This window comes from Myotis davidii, unplaced genomic scaffold (assembly GCF_000327345.1).
Source record: "Myotis davidii unplaced genomic scaffold, ASM32734v1 scaffold535, whole genome shotgun sequence".
In the NCBI taxonomy this organism is placed as follows: domain Eukaryota; kingdom Metazoa; phylum Chordata; class Mammalia; order Chiroptera; family Vespertilionidae; genus Myotis; species Myotis davidii.
Genome location: NW_006286980.1, coordinates 492,772 through 510,690, shown reverse-complemented (window position 1 = coordinate 510,690; position 17,919 = coordinate 492,772). Strand labels below are relative to the sequence as shown.

Genomic DNA, 17,919 nt, shown 5'->3' with positions numbered 1-17,919 from the left:
CCAGAGTTATTATATGACCCAGCAGTCTTATTCCTAGATTTATATCCAAAGAATTGAAAGCAGGGATTCCAGTAGATATTTGTATGTGAATGTTCACAGTGGTATTATTTACGATAGCCAAAAGGTGGAAACAAACCAAGTGTCCATCAGTAGATGAACAGATAAATGTGGCATATACATATAATAGAATGTTATTTAACCATAAAAAGGAATGATCTTTAGATACATACCACAAGTTGGATGAATCTTGAAAACAGTATGCTAAGTGAAATAAGCCAGTTACAAAGGACAACTACTATTTGATTTTATGTATATGAAATATCTAGGATAGTCCAATTCATAGAGACAAAATAGATTAGAGGTTACCAGTTTTAAATCAGAACTATTTTGAAAGACATAGATCTGGTTTTAAATATTGGGTATCAGAATTAATTTCTATTTAAAAGAAACTTCTATATAAATAGCATTATAAATCTGAGAAAATATATTATTTGCCCTTTGTAAATGAAAGAGAAATCCATGAGAATAGGAATATATTTTCTTTTGTTGTGTTTCCCCATAAGAAAACTCCATTCAAAATCTAAGTGCTTAGTTTATTATTACTGGCTGATGCTTTTGAGTGTTTTTTTCACTAGTACATTGGAATAAAATTAAATATATGAACTCTGTGTGCTTTAACATTAGCATTCACATAATATTGACTGTTTCCCTAGATTCATCTTTTGAATCTGTAGTTAAATACAATATTTTGGGCAAATGAATTCCACCAGCTGTCCTCCTTGTTCAGAGATTATAGATCTCAGAGTATAATCATCATCCATTTATCTTTCCTTGTAGCATCAGAGGCTCCTTGAAATGCTAGATACAGAGAAGGATCTGTTAAAAGAAAAAATAAAGGAAGCTTTGGTTCAGCAATCTCAAGAACAGAAGGTAATGCTTTAACTTTGCTCAGAGTGGGAAAAGAATGTGCTCTGTTACTGCAAATAATACATTTAGTATCTGTTTTATCATTTATAGGAGATATTGGAAAAATGTTTGGAGGAAGAAAGACAAAGAAATAAAGACTCATTAGTATCTGCTGCAAAGGTATTTCCACCTGAGAAGTTTATTATATAGTCTAATTCCAATAAACTGTATTTGTTCTGTTTGTTGTTATGTTTACCTCCACATCAAAGCCTAGATTTGAAATTTTTATTATATGAAAATTGTATTTATCACTTATTTGCCTAATATAAACACATCCGTAATAATGTGGGGTTTTTTTGTAAGTGGAATTAAAAAACAGTTAATTAATGGTACAACTAATCTACTTTCATAAAATATTTTATTCCAGAAAAACAAAAATGATTGTTTTTCTTTCTTATTTTTCTTTTCATGCTAGGATACTACACATATTCTTATTAAATTCACATTATACAATATTATGATGATGCTGAAATGCTTTCCATTTAGATTAGTAATTAATTGTTAAAAGAATTTAAAAAATCAGTGGACACTGATTTCCACTTGGTATTTAGTGGGTATCATACAAGTAATACATGTGAGTGTGTATTTATATGTGTATATATGTATTTAATTATTTAGCAAGATGTGTGATTTTTAAAGCCAATTTTGAAATAGCTCATCTCTAATGATTCATAGATATTAAATATATATACCTTCAAATACATATATAATACTGACTTTTGAGATTTGCATTTAAATTTACTAAACAAATGTCTCTTATATGTAAACTAGAGGCCCGGTGCATGAAATTTGTGCACTCGGGGGGTGGGGAGGTGTCCCTCAGTCCAGTCTGCGCCCTCTCACAGTCTGGGAGCCCTTGGGGGATGTCTAACTGCCGATTCCCCATGGGGAGCGGGCCTCAGCCGGCAGTTGGACATCCTTAGCACTGCCATGAAGATGGGAGAAGCTCCCACCACTGCTGCTGTGCTCGCCAGCTGTGAGCCCGGCTACTGGCTGGGCAGCACTCCCCCTTTGGGAGCACACTGACAACCAGGGGGAAGCTCCCACATTGAGTGGTATTGGCCCAATACCGGCTCTCTGACATCCCCCAAGGGGTCCCAGATTGCGAGAGAGCTCAGGCTAAGCCAAGGGACCCCACTGGTGCATGATCGGAGCTGGGGAGGGAAACAGGAGTTTGGCAAGGCAAGGAGGGACCTTGGAAGGGCTCCAGGGCATGTCTGGCCTTTCTAGCTCAGTCCCGAATGGCTGGACCCCAGCAGCAAGCTAACCTACCAATCGAAGCATTTATCCCCGGTGGTCCATGCATGTCATAGCGATTAGTCCGCCAGTGGACTGTCTGCGCCTTGGTGGTCAGTGCACGTCATAGCAAGCAGTTGAGCGGCCTTAGCATATCATTAGCATATTATGCGTTAAGGTTGAATAGACGACCGGACACTTAGCATATTAGGCTTTTATTATATAGGATAACTATGCCAAGATGGAAGTTCAAGGATGACTATGATTTTCTCTTTTTCTTAAAGAACTTACATCAGGACAGAAAAAATATTATTCATTTACCAATAAGACAAGGAGTAATGCATTAAATTATTATGAGTGTATAAACAGTATTTCCATGTCATAGGAGTTTTTAACAAATAAATCACTTTGAAATGAGTTGAAGGAAGGCTTGCATTTGGAATTTTAAGTTTGAATTTTATTCCATAGGTAAAAGTAGACACATGGATATTTTTTAATATTGGTGTGACATAATGGTAATTGACATTAACTTTTGGGAAATTGGAGACAACGAAGGCTAGAAGCAGAGAAATAATTGAGTGCATCAGAAGTCTGTGTAGATATAGTGAATGGCAGAAATAGAGTAGTAGTAGTAGCTTAGAAAGGAAAATTCTAGAAGTAGAAGGTGGAATCAACTTACATGTTTTGTCTGGATGATATAAGAGGTGAGCAAGCTGTAAACTCTCTGAATATTGATTCAACAGCAACATGGAAAATAATGCTATTTCTTTGGTATGGAATTTAAAGTGCCTGTGATATATTCAGATGACAAAAGTCAAGTAGATGACTAAATCTACCTGACATTTACAACTCAGGAGAAAGGAGTGACCTAAAGATACTAATAATGGTTTTGTTTTTCAGTAGATAGATGGTAATGTTAGCCATGGAAATTACTGTCATAAATAATCACTTCTCTGGAGAGTGTAACATAAAGGTAGACTAAGGTCTGAACCCTGAAAGAACAACAAAATTTAAAATCCAGAGAAAGGAAGAAGTTACAAAAAACTAAAAAGACTAAGCCAGATTAATAGGGGAAATATAAACTTCATGCTGTCGTGCAAACCAAGAAAAGAGAGAGCTTCAAGAAAATAGAAATAAGCAACTGTGTAAAATGTTGCTTTGAAGTCAACAAAAATAAGGATTAAAACAAAAAATATCATTTGGATTAAACAACATGGAAGATGCTGGTGAGCATAGTAAGTGTTGTTTAAGAGAAGAATAGTGGAGTAAAATAGAAGTTCAGAAAATGGTAACCGTCAACTTCTATAACTTTTGTCAAAATGGTCATGAACTGGAAGCAAGAGGGACTAGGGTAGGAAGTCCCTGGACTTTACTGCATAAAAATAGGATGGTTTTCTTGAGGAAAATTCTTGTGTAGTTGTTTGTGTTGTAGCTGAAGTGTAGGCATTGTTGGAGGGTGGACTGCATTTTACTGGGTAACTAGTGTTACAGTTACATTGCTTTTTGGCGGACATTTACTCTGAAAAGGTGGAGTGAGCCCAGCACATTAAGAAAAAAAACTAAGAGTTTTTATTGCTAATGATAAATTTCAAGCTTAGGAGCAAATATTAGAATTTTGGAAAATTTCTATCTGCTTTCTAATACCTAAAACTTTTCTGATGAAATTGACAGTGGGATTAACAAATGTGACATTTTTAGGTATGATTTAATGAAATTTGTCAACATCTGGAGGAGATGCATAACTCATTCATTCAATGTTTCCCAAGTAAAAAGTATCTTTAAAACCATGCATAGATAACGGATTCATTCAAAGTTCTAGAAAGGATTGTAATGTAAGAGTACAAAAATTTGACATGATTTGATTTTCTTTGCTGCAACTAACTTTTAAGAACTACTACTTAATTGTGGAATCATCAAGAATATCTACAGTGATCTGACCTGGCTACTAAATATTTCTCGCTTCTCTACTACCTATGTGTATGAGATTGGGTTTCTTCTTTTTAATATACTTCAACCAAATAATATCATTATAGATCCATACAGAAAAAGATATTAGAATCTAGATACCTTCTATTAAGTCAGGTATTAAGGAGATTTATATACATTCCTTTCACTTTTTAATTTTAGAAAATATAGTTATTTTTTATAAAATATAGTAATTGTTAGTAGGCAATGCATTTAATGTAATTAGTTTTAAATTAATCAATACATATTTTAATTTTGTCTTGGTTTAAATTTCTAATGTGGTAAATCTTAATATGTATAACCAACAAATACAAAAGTTCTTTGAAGTCTTTAATAAATTTTAAGAATATAAAAAGATCCTAAGACTAAATAGTTTAACCACTGCCCTTTAAGCTAAGGGTTGGTTTCTTTGGCATTTAGAAATGCCAAGGAAATAAGTTTATTTGTACAAAAACAAATAATTGATTTTATTTTTCAGAAATTATTAAATATGCATAAAAACAACAGTGTCAGAACTAAACCATGTGGAATCAAAATGAAGTTGAGTGTTTTTTAGGTTAATCCAAGTTTGTCTTATTCAAAGAATTATTGTGCAGTCATCCTTTCAATTCTTTTTGTTTTGGTCATTGTTTGTTTTGAAGCTCGAGAAAGAAGCAATGAAGGATGTAGTTTTAAAAGCCATAGAAGAAGAAAGAAAAACTTTGGAAAAAGTCCATGCTGAGGAAAGGGAATTATGGAAGACTGAGCATGCAAAAGATCAAGAAGAAGTATCTCAGGCAATTCAAAAAGCTATACAAGAACAAAGAAAAATTAGTCAGGTTAGTAAAATTAATTCTTTGTGAATATTTTTTCTTATTTTTCTCAAAATGTAGTATTCTTTGTATTATTTTATCTTACTTGAAATCAACTTAGTGGACATATCAGTATTAATAATAATTTTGCCTTTGGTAAACAAGTAATTCTTAATATGACTATATTTTTTATCTTCTTATACTTTTAACCTTGCCTTTTTATTCTACTTTAAAAAAAAACCACAATCCAAATTTATGTTTAGTCATTGCAAATACATTAAAAATGTCATTTTAGCCCTAGCTTGTTTGGTTCAGTGTATAGAGTGTTGGCCTGTGGACTGAAGGGTCCCAGGATTGGTTACAGTCGAGGGCACATACTCAGGTTGTGGGCTCAATCCCCAGTGTGGGGCATGCAGGAAGCTGGCAATCAATGACTCTCATCATTGATGTTTCTATCTCTCTCTCTCCCTCTCCCTTCCTCTCTGAAATCAATAAAAATATAGTTAAAAAAATTTAAAGTTATAATAAATAGGTAGGTGAGAAGTTAGATAGATTGATTATCATAAAGAGTATGCTTATTATAGAACAAATCACAATATGTATATTCTTAGATTTTGTCTATATATGCTTTTTTTCTAGAGGAACACCTTCGATAGGAAGAAAATTCATATCAACTCCCAAGTATGGGAACCACTGCATTAACATTTTAATATTGACTTTTTAGGGAATCACTAATTTATGGACATTTATAGACATCCTTCATCCATTGATTGCATTCATTCCCTAGAAAAGCAAATTTAAAAAAGGAATGAAGTATTACAAATTGCTTTGTAAAAATCCCATTAATTAAATAATGCCAATTAACTAAATTGCAGGACCAGAGATAAAATCTGTAAATACGCTTTACCCAGGGACTACTAGTGATGGGATTCTGAAATCCGGCCTCTTGAACTTGTTCATACCCTTGAGGATTTTAACTGTCAGTCTCATTGTTCACATCCTTGTTACTCCTTTCAGGAAAATACCTGGAATATTAGACATTACAAAAATTGACAGAATGTTATCATCACTTATATCAATAAAGAAAGTAATAACAGCTTTTCATGTTCAAGTTTCATTTACTTGGCTTTATTCTAAACAAATATTTCAGGCTGTTTGCTACAAAGCTATTTTTATGGAATTTGTTCTTCAGTTTTGGCTATAGAAAAATACTAAAAAAATTGTAGCTGTAGTGCTGGTGCTGGTGGTGGTAGGGTTGACAATAATTGTAACAATGTTGGCTCTCATTAATTTATTTCTAAGTACCAGGCACTTTCTAATTGTTTTACATGTTTGATCTCATTTAATCCTCAAACCACCTTATGAGGCAGAAACTATTTTTACCAGATCGGAAATTAAAGCGTAGGAAGATTATGTAACTTGCTCGAGGCTATAATAACTTTGGAAAAGGCAACAGTTTGGATCCAAAATCAGGCAACCTTACTCCAGAGGCCTTGCAGCTTGCCACTACGCTATTCTCCCTCCCAGTGTTCTCATCTTAGAATAAAGTATGAATTCAGCTTATTGATCCTTTAATGTATAATTTCAATAGCAAAAACTTGAATGGGTTATTTTAATTTCTTTATTCACTGAGTAATATTTATTAAGCATCTACCATGAGTTGGCACTGTTGACAACTGTTGGAAGATTTTGGTGTATAGCATCTAACAAGATCGACAAGGTCCGTAGGCACTCCTGGAGCTTATAGTCAAGTAAAAAAACCACTAATAAATAAGGTAATACCGTATAGTGATATAGGTTATGAAGAAAAAAATCAGGATTATGTGTTTATCTGAGAATGGGTGATAGGGGACTTGTTTAGATAAGGAAGTTAAGAAAGAAGCCTGACTCAAAAAAATTTGCATGCTACATGATTCTGTTTATATGAAATTCTGGAGAAGACAAAACTAATTTGAGGGGAAAGAAATCAGTTGTTGCCTGGGAAGGGTTGGGGAAACTTTGAAGGTGATGGAAACTTTTTAATTATAATTGTTTTGGTGATTTTTGACAAAACTTATCAAAGTATCTATTTCATAGTGATGAATTTTATTACATGCAAATAATATTTTCATAAAGCTGTTTTTAAAAAACATGTTTTTAAAATGCCTACCAGAATAAATTATTGGATAGGTAGAGATTTCAAAAGGTGACTTCATTTACTATGGTGAAGAAGGGTCGAGTTTCTTGGGCACAAAAAAATCCAATTTGTTCATATTAAATTAGAGGTCCCTATTAATCCTAGAATGAGGAAATGTTGAGTAGGCAGTTAAAAATATGGTTCTGGAGTTCAGGTGATTTGTTAGGGCTGGAGATTAAAATTTGGGATTGAGAAAATGGTATGTAAAGACAAATAAAAAGAAAAATAATTTCTGGAGAGACCTTTATATGAAATTTTTTTATGGAATGTGGCCATCTTCTATCTAGAAAAATATGGCCATTTCAGATTAACTGTATAATAGTGGAAATAGTCTCTCACACTAACCGATGCAGTATTTCAGATGAAACTGTGAAAGTATTAATGTTATTGGTGCTTTCTGTATCACACTATTGTCCAAGATTGAGAGGCCAGGGCTTCATGCGCCTTTTCTAGGAGGCTCAGTGTCACCAGCGTAAACAGTAGCTTCTGCCACCGTCTGCCCCCCTCCTGTCTAGTTACAGAGGCCAATATTCATCATGACTTCTAGTTCTTGGGCAGCTAGCTGGGAGCCATACAGCCTGAAGAGCTACTACTGTCCAGGAAATGACAAACTGCTGCAGACTAAATGAAGGGGCTGATTTAGAAAAGCCTGGAAGCTCTTGTTTTTGAACTCTAACATTTAAGTCACTTCACAGCACTCAGATGTTTCTTTAATAAAAAGAATTCTGGAAGTAAACCTTGTAATTAGTAGCAACTTGCATCTCAAGCCACCAAGTCACACTAGAAATTAGGAAAGGATAGAATATGGCAAAGCAAAAAGCAATTAGTGTAAACTGAAGCAAGTAAAATTACTCCTGAGAAAGTAAGGAAAATTAAACAGCCTCTCTATCTTGATAGCGTCCTTAACTGATGAGATAAACATTAAACTATGACAGAAAATGCAATACTTAAGAATGTGTCACATATAGCTTCGGATTTATTTGAAAGAGGATTTTGTCTAGCTTTGGTCATAAAGTAAGACTAAGTCATAGTGTTGATTATAGATTTTTATGTTTTTTTCTGAGATATCAAGTAGAACGTTTGATTCTGACTTACATGATTATCATATTAGATTCATTCTATGTGCCTTGAAAATCTTTGTTAAAGAAAGGAACGTACACTTGTTATTGACACCAACATGGACAAAAAGAAGAGAGTAATTAATTTTGCTGTTCTAGAAAAGTCCTGTAAAAGGATGCCAGTGCATACAAGACAAACTATTTCTGACGTTGAATGCTCTTCATAATAGTTTATAACCACAGCCGCTGTAATTTTGGGTTATGTTTTCCCCCAAAGCCACAGACATTACAATCAGTGGTTATATTTTCTTTAAGAAATTTAGTATTGCTACCTGGCCCTTCTTTTTATAAAGGAAATAGCATTTCTATTTTAGCTTAGCAGGCCAGATAGTTTCACAACACTGAAATAATTTTTCTGTATTGACTTATTTAGTTTTGATTCACTGGTTTGTTTTAAATTAGTATTTATGAAATTTTTATAGTAACCTAGTTAATTATAGGAAAAATCATAATTACATTTTAATTACCAAAAGTATTCTATCTAGGGACAAGAGAGCAAATAGTACATCAACTTACCTTTTCATCTCTTGAGACTTTGTCCTTCTGTTAAATTTCTCATTTCATTAGATGAGACATGGTCTGCCATGTTATCCAGTCCAGAGAACTAGAATTTCTCCTAGACTCTCTCTCTCTCTCATCCCCATTCTCATACCTTTTTAATCATTAAAACCTTCCCATTTTACTTGATAAATAATCCTTAAACATATACACTTCCTTCCTACCAGCTATCATGTTCTTAATTATGGTTCTTATTGCTTACCTTGGCTTCCTACATTGACTTCTTTGCTTCCAATTTTGTTCTCTTTCAATTTAGAATTAAAAAAAAATGAATGTCGTTTTCCTACTTTAAACTCTCCAGTGCTGCCTTGTAGCCAATAGGATAACATTTAAGCTACGTAGCATGACCTGTACATCTTTCAGAGGATGAGATATAAATCTTTCAGTGGCCTGGTCCCACCACTCCAACTCATCTTCTGCCACCCTGTTTCACATTTCATGCTTTTAGTACCACACTGTGGGCACAATACCATGCTGTTTCAGGTTGTTGGGCTTTTAGTCATACTGTTCCTTCAGCCTAGGATGACATGTCTTTCCTAACTTGAAAAACCCACTCTTATTTAATAATTTAGCAATTTTTAATCCAGAAAATTTATATTCCGCTTCTCAGATTAAAGTTCGTGTTCTTTTTTTCTTTGGTATTCAGTATATATCATATCACTGCCCAGCCATATTATATTTAAAGGATCTGCTTTGTGTCTCTTCCACTAGATTATCGGCACCTTAAAAGTAGGAACTGAGTCTTGAACAAACCACAATAGATTATAAAATGGTGTGAGATCAGCACTGTTTTATTGAGACAGATTAATCTTCTAAAAATAGACTTGATTTGTAACAATACAGTTTGACTCTTGTAGAGTTTTGGTTGCTTTGAAATGGAACATTTCAACAAAAGTTGGGTGTGCAAAATAGTGTTCTGTGTTATGATCCCTTTATAAAAAAGTATTTTTTATTGGGTGCCAAACTGACAAGAATTTTATTGTTTCTTAATGAAATACATAGAAAGTAATCCGCCAGCTTCAGACGCATCTTTACTTTGAACATCTGGTATGGGTGACTCTGAGGTCCGAGTGGCTACGTGAGTCCCGGCGGTCCTTCCAGGTCACAGTGAAGTGGTGCCCTGCCTGGCACTGGTCCCGTGGAGAGCAGGTCGCCTCCGCGCACCATGTTTCCAGAGAGACTTTTCCACATCAGGACGGGGCTATTTTAGACATTTAATGGTGCCTCCCCAGCATCGATTCCTCTTCCCAAAGTGATACTTTTTACTTCTTAGCCATGTGGTTTGGATGAAAAGGGACAGATTAGAAAACGTAGGTGAAAAATGTTAACTCAGTGCTATATGAAGCTATCAAATCACAAGTTTTCTAGCAAAAAGTATACCATTTCTATACAGGATTGTGAAAAATGGATCAGGTGGGAGACTGAAGAATGTATGTGTAGAGGATATAATTTCTGCTGTCATTTTTTCACTTTATCCCTGTTCCTGCCATTATTGGTACATGGCAACATCACCCTCCACTGATAATACCCTCAGTTACTAACATTCTAAAATTCTACCATTGTTATAATTTAATTGCTGAACATTCTCTTTCAGGAATAATTACTATAAAATCACTTTAAAATACATTTAAAATATTGCCACTTTTAAAACATATAACATTAGTTAAATAGCTTGACTGCTGTAAACCTCAGAGTATGCCTGCCTCTCAAAATGATTCTGAAAATTAACTAAGAATACACATAACTATTGTGTTAGCTTTAAACATCAAACATTATTGCTTATGCATATATTTTTAATGCTCTTTATATTTTGCTTAAATGTACTATGTCTTTCACAGAGATCTCTGTTAGTTCACAGAATCTTTAGTTGTAAGTATCATTAACAAGCTTATAATCTGGCATAACTTGATTTAACTTACTTAGTATAATTCCTGGAACATAGGATATGTTGTTGCTGAGATGCCCACTCCACTGCTGTTGTTGATCCCATTATTATTACTACCTTTTTAATCACTTTGTAATTTTAACACCCAGTATAGTGTCATGCACACTAAACCATGAGTGAATGGATGATCACTGTGATTACCTAAGGCTGTGGTTTCCAACCTGCGTCAAGGTGCCCTGTGATGCTGCAGTGAACTCTCAGAGGTGCTGTAGGTATTTTAGTATTAGAGGGCAATGCAGGAATACTTGAGATCTCATGGAAACCAGGTAAACTACTATCTTGTCCATACTAATTTGTCTTATTTTGCTTTTCTTATATCATAGTGAATCAGGGTTTGGTCTAGGGATTGTTGTGATAAAGAGCAAATACCATGCAAATGTCACTGTGGAATAGGAAATAAGATTGTTATTGTTCAGTTTTATGCCAAGATTTAAGAAGTTGTGCAATGCCATATGTAGGTAAATTCATGAATAAGTAACTGTGGTTGAGGATTAAATAAAAGTCTTTTTCTTTCAATTTTTGTGTATCATAAATAGCTGCTACATTATGATCCAATTAATTAATAAATGGGAAAATTAGGTATTTGTTTTGGCTTATAGGCCATCATAAAACATTACTCAGGCAGCAATGGAGCCATGAACTGAGAAAGTTTGGGAAGTTTTAACCTAGTGTGTACCCACTTTATCAGGTTTTCTGGGTGACACAAGAAACATAAGATATAGTTCTTACCCTTAAATAGATTTCCCTTGAATTGGGGAAACAAATCACTCATTCACTGAAGATAAATTATATATGTACACTCAATAGCAGTTACTATGGTAGAGTCCTAGTCATAAGGAATATGAGCTGTGATAAATATAATCCCTGACTTCAAAGGGATCTCAACCTGGTAAGATGGACAGTTAAAGAGGTTGTTAAATCTGAGTTATGGAATGCTTTTAGAGATAGAATGTAAGGTGCTCTGTGAGCAGATACAAACAATAGTAGATCCACCCACACACACTGTGAGGAGATGTGGAAGGTCAGGAACATTTCAGGGAAGGCTTTTAGGGTTGGTGATGCTCAAACTCCATTGTGCAGGAGAAGGAGAAGGCTTGGTTATCAGAAGTAAAGGATGAGGGAAATCATTCCAAGTGGAGAGAGCATGGCATGTTCAGGGAACTGCATATTGAATACTTACTATTTGCATGACAAAATGGTAGCTTCCCCAGAGATTAGAAACATGAATGAGACTTTGCTGCTGTCTTCAGGATCTTATAATAGACTAGGAAATATGTCAGATCCGTAAATTGTCCTAGTGTGAGGCAGAATGAGATATGACAAAGCACATCTGGTTGAAGCATTGAAAACACAAAGGAGGAATGCACAGTGGGTGGTGGATATCAATTTTACAGAAATTGAAAATGTCTCTTAGGAAAGTAATATAGAACAAAGATGGAATTTATGTGCTTGAACAGACTATGAGAACCTTGAAGTTATATAGTCAAACTCAGGTTTATTGCTAGCAGAAATAGAATGCCACTGCATACTTCACTGGCATCAGTGACAAGGGCTCAATATCTTTTATGGAAGATTACCTTGGCAGCCTTAAATGCGACGAGTCTGAAGTTAAAAATACTCCTTGGAACTTGCTAGAATACTTGGCATGCAAAAAATGGGCAGCTTAGCCTAAGTGATGGAAGTTAAAATGGCGAAGAAAAGAGAAACATTTTGGAGGAGAAAAGTCTGAACGTAGTGACTGGAAACAGGATATGAAATCAAACGTGTCTGAGGCATGAAATTTTAGTGACTGACAGAATTTATACAGCCTTATATCTGGGACAAACAACAAATAATTGATCATTTTCAGTGTGATCCTGTTCTAAGTAATAGTGAGTAAACAAAAATAAACACATTTTATCAAACTGTCAAGTAACAAATATTCATTCTATTTACACTATATTTATGGAAAGCAGAATATTTAAGTACTTTCGGACTTCCTTTGGTTTATCAGCTTTATAATTGTATACATTACTTCACAGAGATGTGATTGGAGGTCATTATATTCCATAGATACATTCATATCTTTGTTTTACAAGTTTCAATGCAAGTTGTTTTATCATACTACTACATATTTTTACTGAATTCTTTGTGTAATGATATCATTGTGCCTATCCACAATAATGTATCATATGAGAGGAGAGTAAAATATGTTGAATGATAAGAGGAACAAATGTATCATTATATAGAAAATAAAAATTGTATTTGTAGAACTTCTGTAAAGGGGAAAATATCTTTAATTTATAAGTATATCTTTGTAAGTAAGGAAGAAGACAGAGGCTGTGAAAACATAACCAGCTAAATTTTTAAGAAGACCAAAGTTAATTTCTAGAAATGAAAGATATAATATTGGAATTTAAAACTTAATAAACAGAACTTATTATTCTAGCCATCAGGACATAACTTATGTAAGACTAATCCTTTCACACACACACACACACACACACACACACACACACACACACACAAACCTATAAAAGCTGTACCATGTATATAAAACAGCTTTATGAAAGCATTATAGAGCAACAAGTGCAGATAGAATTGGAGGAACTTCGATACTGGAAAAATAGAAATGTTCAAGGTGAACTTTACAATCAGGCTTTAAAAAGCATCTTCTATTTGGCCCCGTGTAGGATTAAAGTTTAAGTAGAAAACATCAGTTTTATAGAGTTGATGAGGCAGAAGTTTAGGCCTACCAAGAAGCAGACTTTCAGAACAAATTCTAGAACTACGCAAGTCACTGTTCAGATACACGCCCACCCCACAAGGTAGAGGCCAAATCTAAAGTAGCAGATGCAGAGGGAAGGCTCTTAAAATCCATCAACAGCAACAACAACAAAAAAACATTTGGGAAGCGAAAGAACTGACCAGACACTTTGGGGGAAATAAAGTTGGAAACTAAGGTGGAAGGGCTTTAGTAAATCAAGGGCTTTCATTTGAGAACCCCAAAGGGCTTTACTCTTCATAAAAAAACCTAAAGTATGAGCAACATACAAAAGAATATGTAAAAATGGCCAATAAGCATGTGAAAAGGGGCTCATATCATTATTCTTCCAGGAAGTGTGAATTAAAGCCAAAGTTAGATACCAGTATAGCTCTTCGCTGGATATGAGTTTGATTCAAGAGATGGACAATACTTAATGTGGGTGATGATGATGTGGAGCAACTGGACCTCTCCTACATTCTTGAAGGAAGTGTAAATTTGCCTACCCATTTTTTTTAAGTGTATGGCAGTATCTACTAATTGGCTCAACACAAGTATATTCTGATACCCCTATTTCGACAATTATGTATACAGGTATACATTGCAGATGTCGCAAATTCAGTTTCAGACTATGACAACAAAACAAGTATTGCAATAAAGTGAGACACATTTTTTGGCTTTCTAGTGCACATAAAAGTTATATTTATGCTATATTATAGTCTATTAAGTATATAATAGCACTATGTCTAAAAACAATGTACATACCTTAATTAAAAAATACTTTACTGCTAAAAAATATTAACCATCAGCTAAGCCTTCAGTGAACATTAATTGTTTTTGCTGGAGGAGGGTCTTGCCTCAATGTTCATGAAAATGCAGTATCTATAAAGTGCAATAAAGTGAAGCCCAATAAAAACAGGTATACTTGTACAGTCAACAGAAGTGAATGCTTACATCTACTAAATGATGTATAATGGAATGATAAAACGTGCTTTATTCATCATAATCCCAAATGGAAACATTCCAAATACTATTAATAGTGGAATGGATGAATAAGTTACGGTATATTCATACAAGGAACACTATACCAAAATAAAAATACAAAGTAATGATACACTGTACAATATGGATAAATCTCAAAAACACTGTGATTCAATGTTTATGACCTTTAAGAACAGACAAAATAATCCATGGTGATACAGATCACAGTAGTAGTTATTTGTGATGGGGAGAAGCATTAGGAAAGTTCCTGAGGCGTATAAATGGGCTTTTTCCTCATCTGTATAGTGTATATAATCCATTGAGTCATACACTTAAGGTTTGTGCATTTCACTATGCACAAAAAATTTTTAAAGCTAAACAAAAAGAAAAAATAATTACATCATTAATAAAATAGTTATTTAAAACGTGTAGCTCAGAAAATGAAGGCCAAATAGGCAGCAGTGTCATGCACCTCCTCCTAAGGCTAGGCCAGAAAAACAATTAAATTGGACAACATCCACCCTGAATTAACAAATTAGACCAGCCGTGGGCAAACTACGGCCCGTCGGATCCGGCCCGTTCGGCTGTTCTATCCGGCCCCCGGAGCCGAAAGAGTGGAGGGGTCTCTTGCTCTCCCCTCCACTCCTTCACCAGCAGCAGTGTTAACATGGCAACGTCAGGAAACACAGCCCTAGCTCCTTCTTCTGAGTCCAGTTTAAGAACCCATTGTGGCCCTCGAGTCAAAAAGTTTGCCCACCCCTGAATTAGACACTACTGAGGAGACAATTTCCAATAAGGAAGGGTAGAGAACTCCTAGAGAATGCCGTTTGCCAGCCATAACCCACGTGGAACCACCATCATGCCCCAGCAGTGACGGGCGCAGTACCTCCTGCCAGGCTCCCAGATGTCTGCAGGGAGCATGCACCACCAGAGTGAGCTGCACCAGGCCTCTGCCACCAGCCCACTGGAACCCAGCGTCCTAGGATTCGGCTCCAATACCCCACAGTGAGTGCAAGCCAGGGGAAACCCTGTGCCCCACCTCCACCCTGGACCCCAGATTGTGCTGCTACCCTGACTCACTAGATCAGATGGACTTAATCAATATCCCCAGAACATTTCACCCCAAAGCTACAGAATGTACATTCTTCTCAAGTGCATATGGGACATTTTCAAAGATAGACTACATGTTTGGAAACAGGCAAAGTCTCTTCAAATTCATTAAGATTAAAATTCGATCAAGCCTCTGCTCAGATCACAATGGCATAATATTAGAAATAAACTACAATAAAAACAATCAAATTCAAACACATGTATGCTAAGTAGCATGTTATTATTAAACAATGATTGGGTTTCTAAAGAGACCAAAGAAGAAAAAAAAAAATCCTGGGAACAAATGATAATGAAAACAAAACAATGCAAAACCTATGGGACACAGTGAAACCAGTCCTGAGAGGGAAGTTCATAGCATTACAGGACTACCTCCAAAAACAAGAAAAACTGGTAATAAATTATCTAACTCTACAACATAAATAATTAGAAAAACAGCAACAAGAAAAGCCCAGAATGAGCAGGAAGGAAGGAAGGAAATAATAAAGATCAGAGGGGAAATAAATGACATAGATACCAAAAAAAAAAAAAAATACAAAAGATCAATCAAACCAAGAGCTGGTTCTTTGACAGGCTAAACAAGATTGATGAACCTCTAGCCAGGCTCACCAAAAAACCAAAAGAGAGGAACAAAATTAACAAAATCAGAAATGAAAGAGGCAAAATAACAACAGACCTCACAGAAATACAAAGGATCAAACAAACAAAAAACTACGAACAACTCTATTTCAACAAACTGGTCAACCTAGAAGAAATAGACATATTTCTAGAAAAATACAACCTTCCAAAAATCAATCAGGAAGAATAAAAACAATCTGAATAGGTCAGTAACTACAGAGGAAAATGAATCAGTAATCAAAAAACTTTAAGCAAACAAAAGCACTAGGCCAGACGGCTTCACAGGGGAGTTCTACCAAACATTCAAAGAGGAATTAAAACTTATCCTCCTCAGACTATTCCAAAAAATTCAAGAGAAGGGAACACTTCCAAGCTCATTCTATGAAGCCAGCATTACCCTAATCCCAAAACCAGATGAAGATGCTACAAAGAAGTAGAATTACAGGCCAATATCTCTGATGAACATAGATGCTAAAACCCTTAACAAAATCCTAGCAAATCAGATCCAGTATTACATTAGAAAGATAATACACCATGACCAAGTGGGATTTATTCCAGGGATGCAAAGATGGTACGATATTCTCAAATCAATAAACGTAATACATCACATAAATTGAGAGACAAAAATCACAATCATATAAATGGATGCAGAAAACCATTTGACAAAATATAACACCCTTCATAAAAACTCTCAGCAAAGTGGGAATAGACGGATCATACCTCAACATAATAAAAGCTTTAAATGACAAACCTACAGCCAACCTCATATTCAATAGGCACAACTAAAACCATTTTTCCTACAAACAGGAACAAGACAGGGATGCCCACTCTCACTACTCCTGTTCAACATAGTACTGGAAGTGCTAGCCATAGCCATCAGATTAGAAGAAATAAAAGACATTCAAGTTGGAAAAGAATTAAAACTGTCCTTATTCGCAGATGACATGATATTGTACATAGAAAATCCTAAAGACTCCATAAAAAAACCACAAGATTTAATAAATAAATTTTGCAATGTATCAAGATACAAAATTAACACCCAAAAATCTATGACTTTTTTGTGCACCAATAATGAACTCACAGAAAGAGAAACAAAATAATCCCATTTAACAATGCACCAAAAAAATTAAGACACCTAGGAATAAACTTAACTAAGGAGGTAAAAGACCTGTAGTCCAAAAACCACAGGACATTGAACAAAGAGATAGAGGAAGGCATAAACGAATGGAAGGTTATACTGTGTTCATGGATTGGTAAAATTAACATCATTAAAATGTCCATACTACCCAAAGCAATCTATAGATTTAATGTAATCCCCATTAAAATACCAATGGCATATTTCACAGACCTAGAACAAACTCTCCAAAAATTCATATGGAATAAAAAAAATACCCCCCAATAGCAGCAGCAATCCTGAGAAAGAACAAACGTGGAGGGATCACAATACCAGATAGCAAGATGTATTACAAAGCCACTGTTCTTAAAACTGCCTGGTACTGGCACAAGAATAGGCATATAGATCAATGGAATAGAATAGAGAGCCCAGAAATCGGCCCAAACCAATATGCTCAATTAATATTTGACAAAGGAGGCAAGAACATACAATGGAGCCTAGATAGTCTCTTCAATAAATGGTGTTGGGAAAATTGGACAGATATATGCAAGAAAATGAAACTAGACCACCAACTTACACCATACACAAAAATAAACTCAAA

The 17,919-nt window shown here is 34.9% G+C and overlaps 1 protein-coding gene across 5 annotated transcripts in view; it reads left to right on the top strand.

Moving 5' to 3' along the window:
- CCDC91 (coiled-coil domain containing 91) overlaps positions 1–17,919 on the top strand; it is a 270,185-nt gene that overhangs the window by 189,184 nt on the left and 63,082 nt on the right. For all 5 annotated transcript variants that reach the window (XM_015560769.1, XM_015560768.1, XM_015560767.1 and 2 more), the window contains 3 exons: positions 838–930; positions 1,018–1,086; positions 4,809–4,985. In XM_015560769.1, the coding sequence (XP_015416255.1) occupies positions 838–930; positions 1,018–1,086; positions 4,809–4,985 (339 nt within the window). The remainder of the gene's footprint in view (positions 1–837; positions 931–1,017; positions 1,087–4,808; positions 4,986–17,919) is intronic.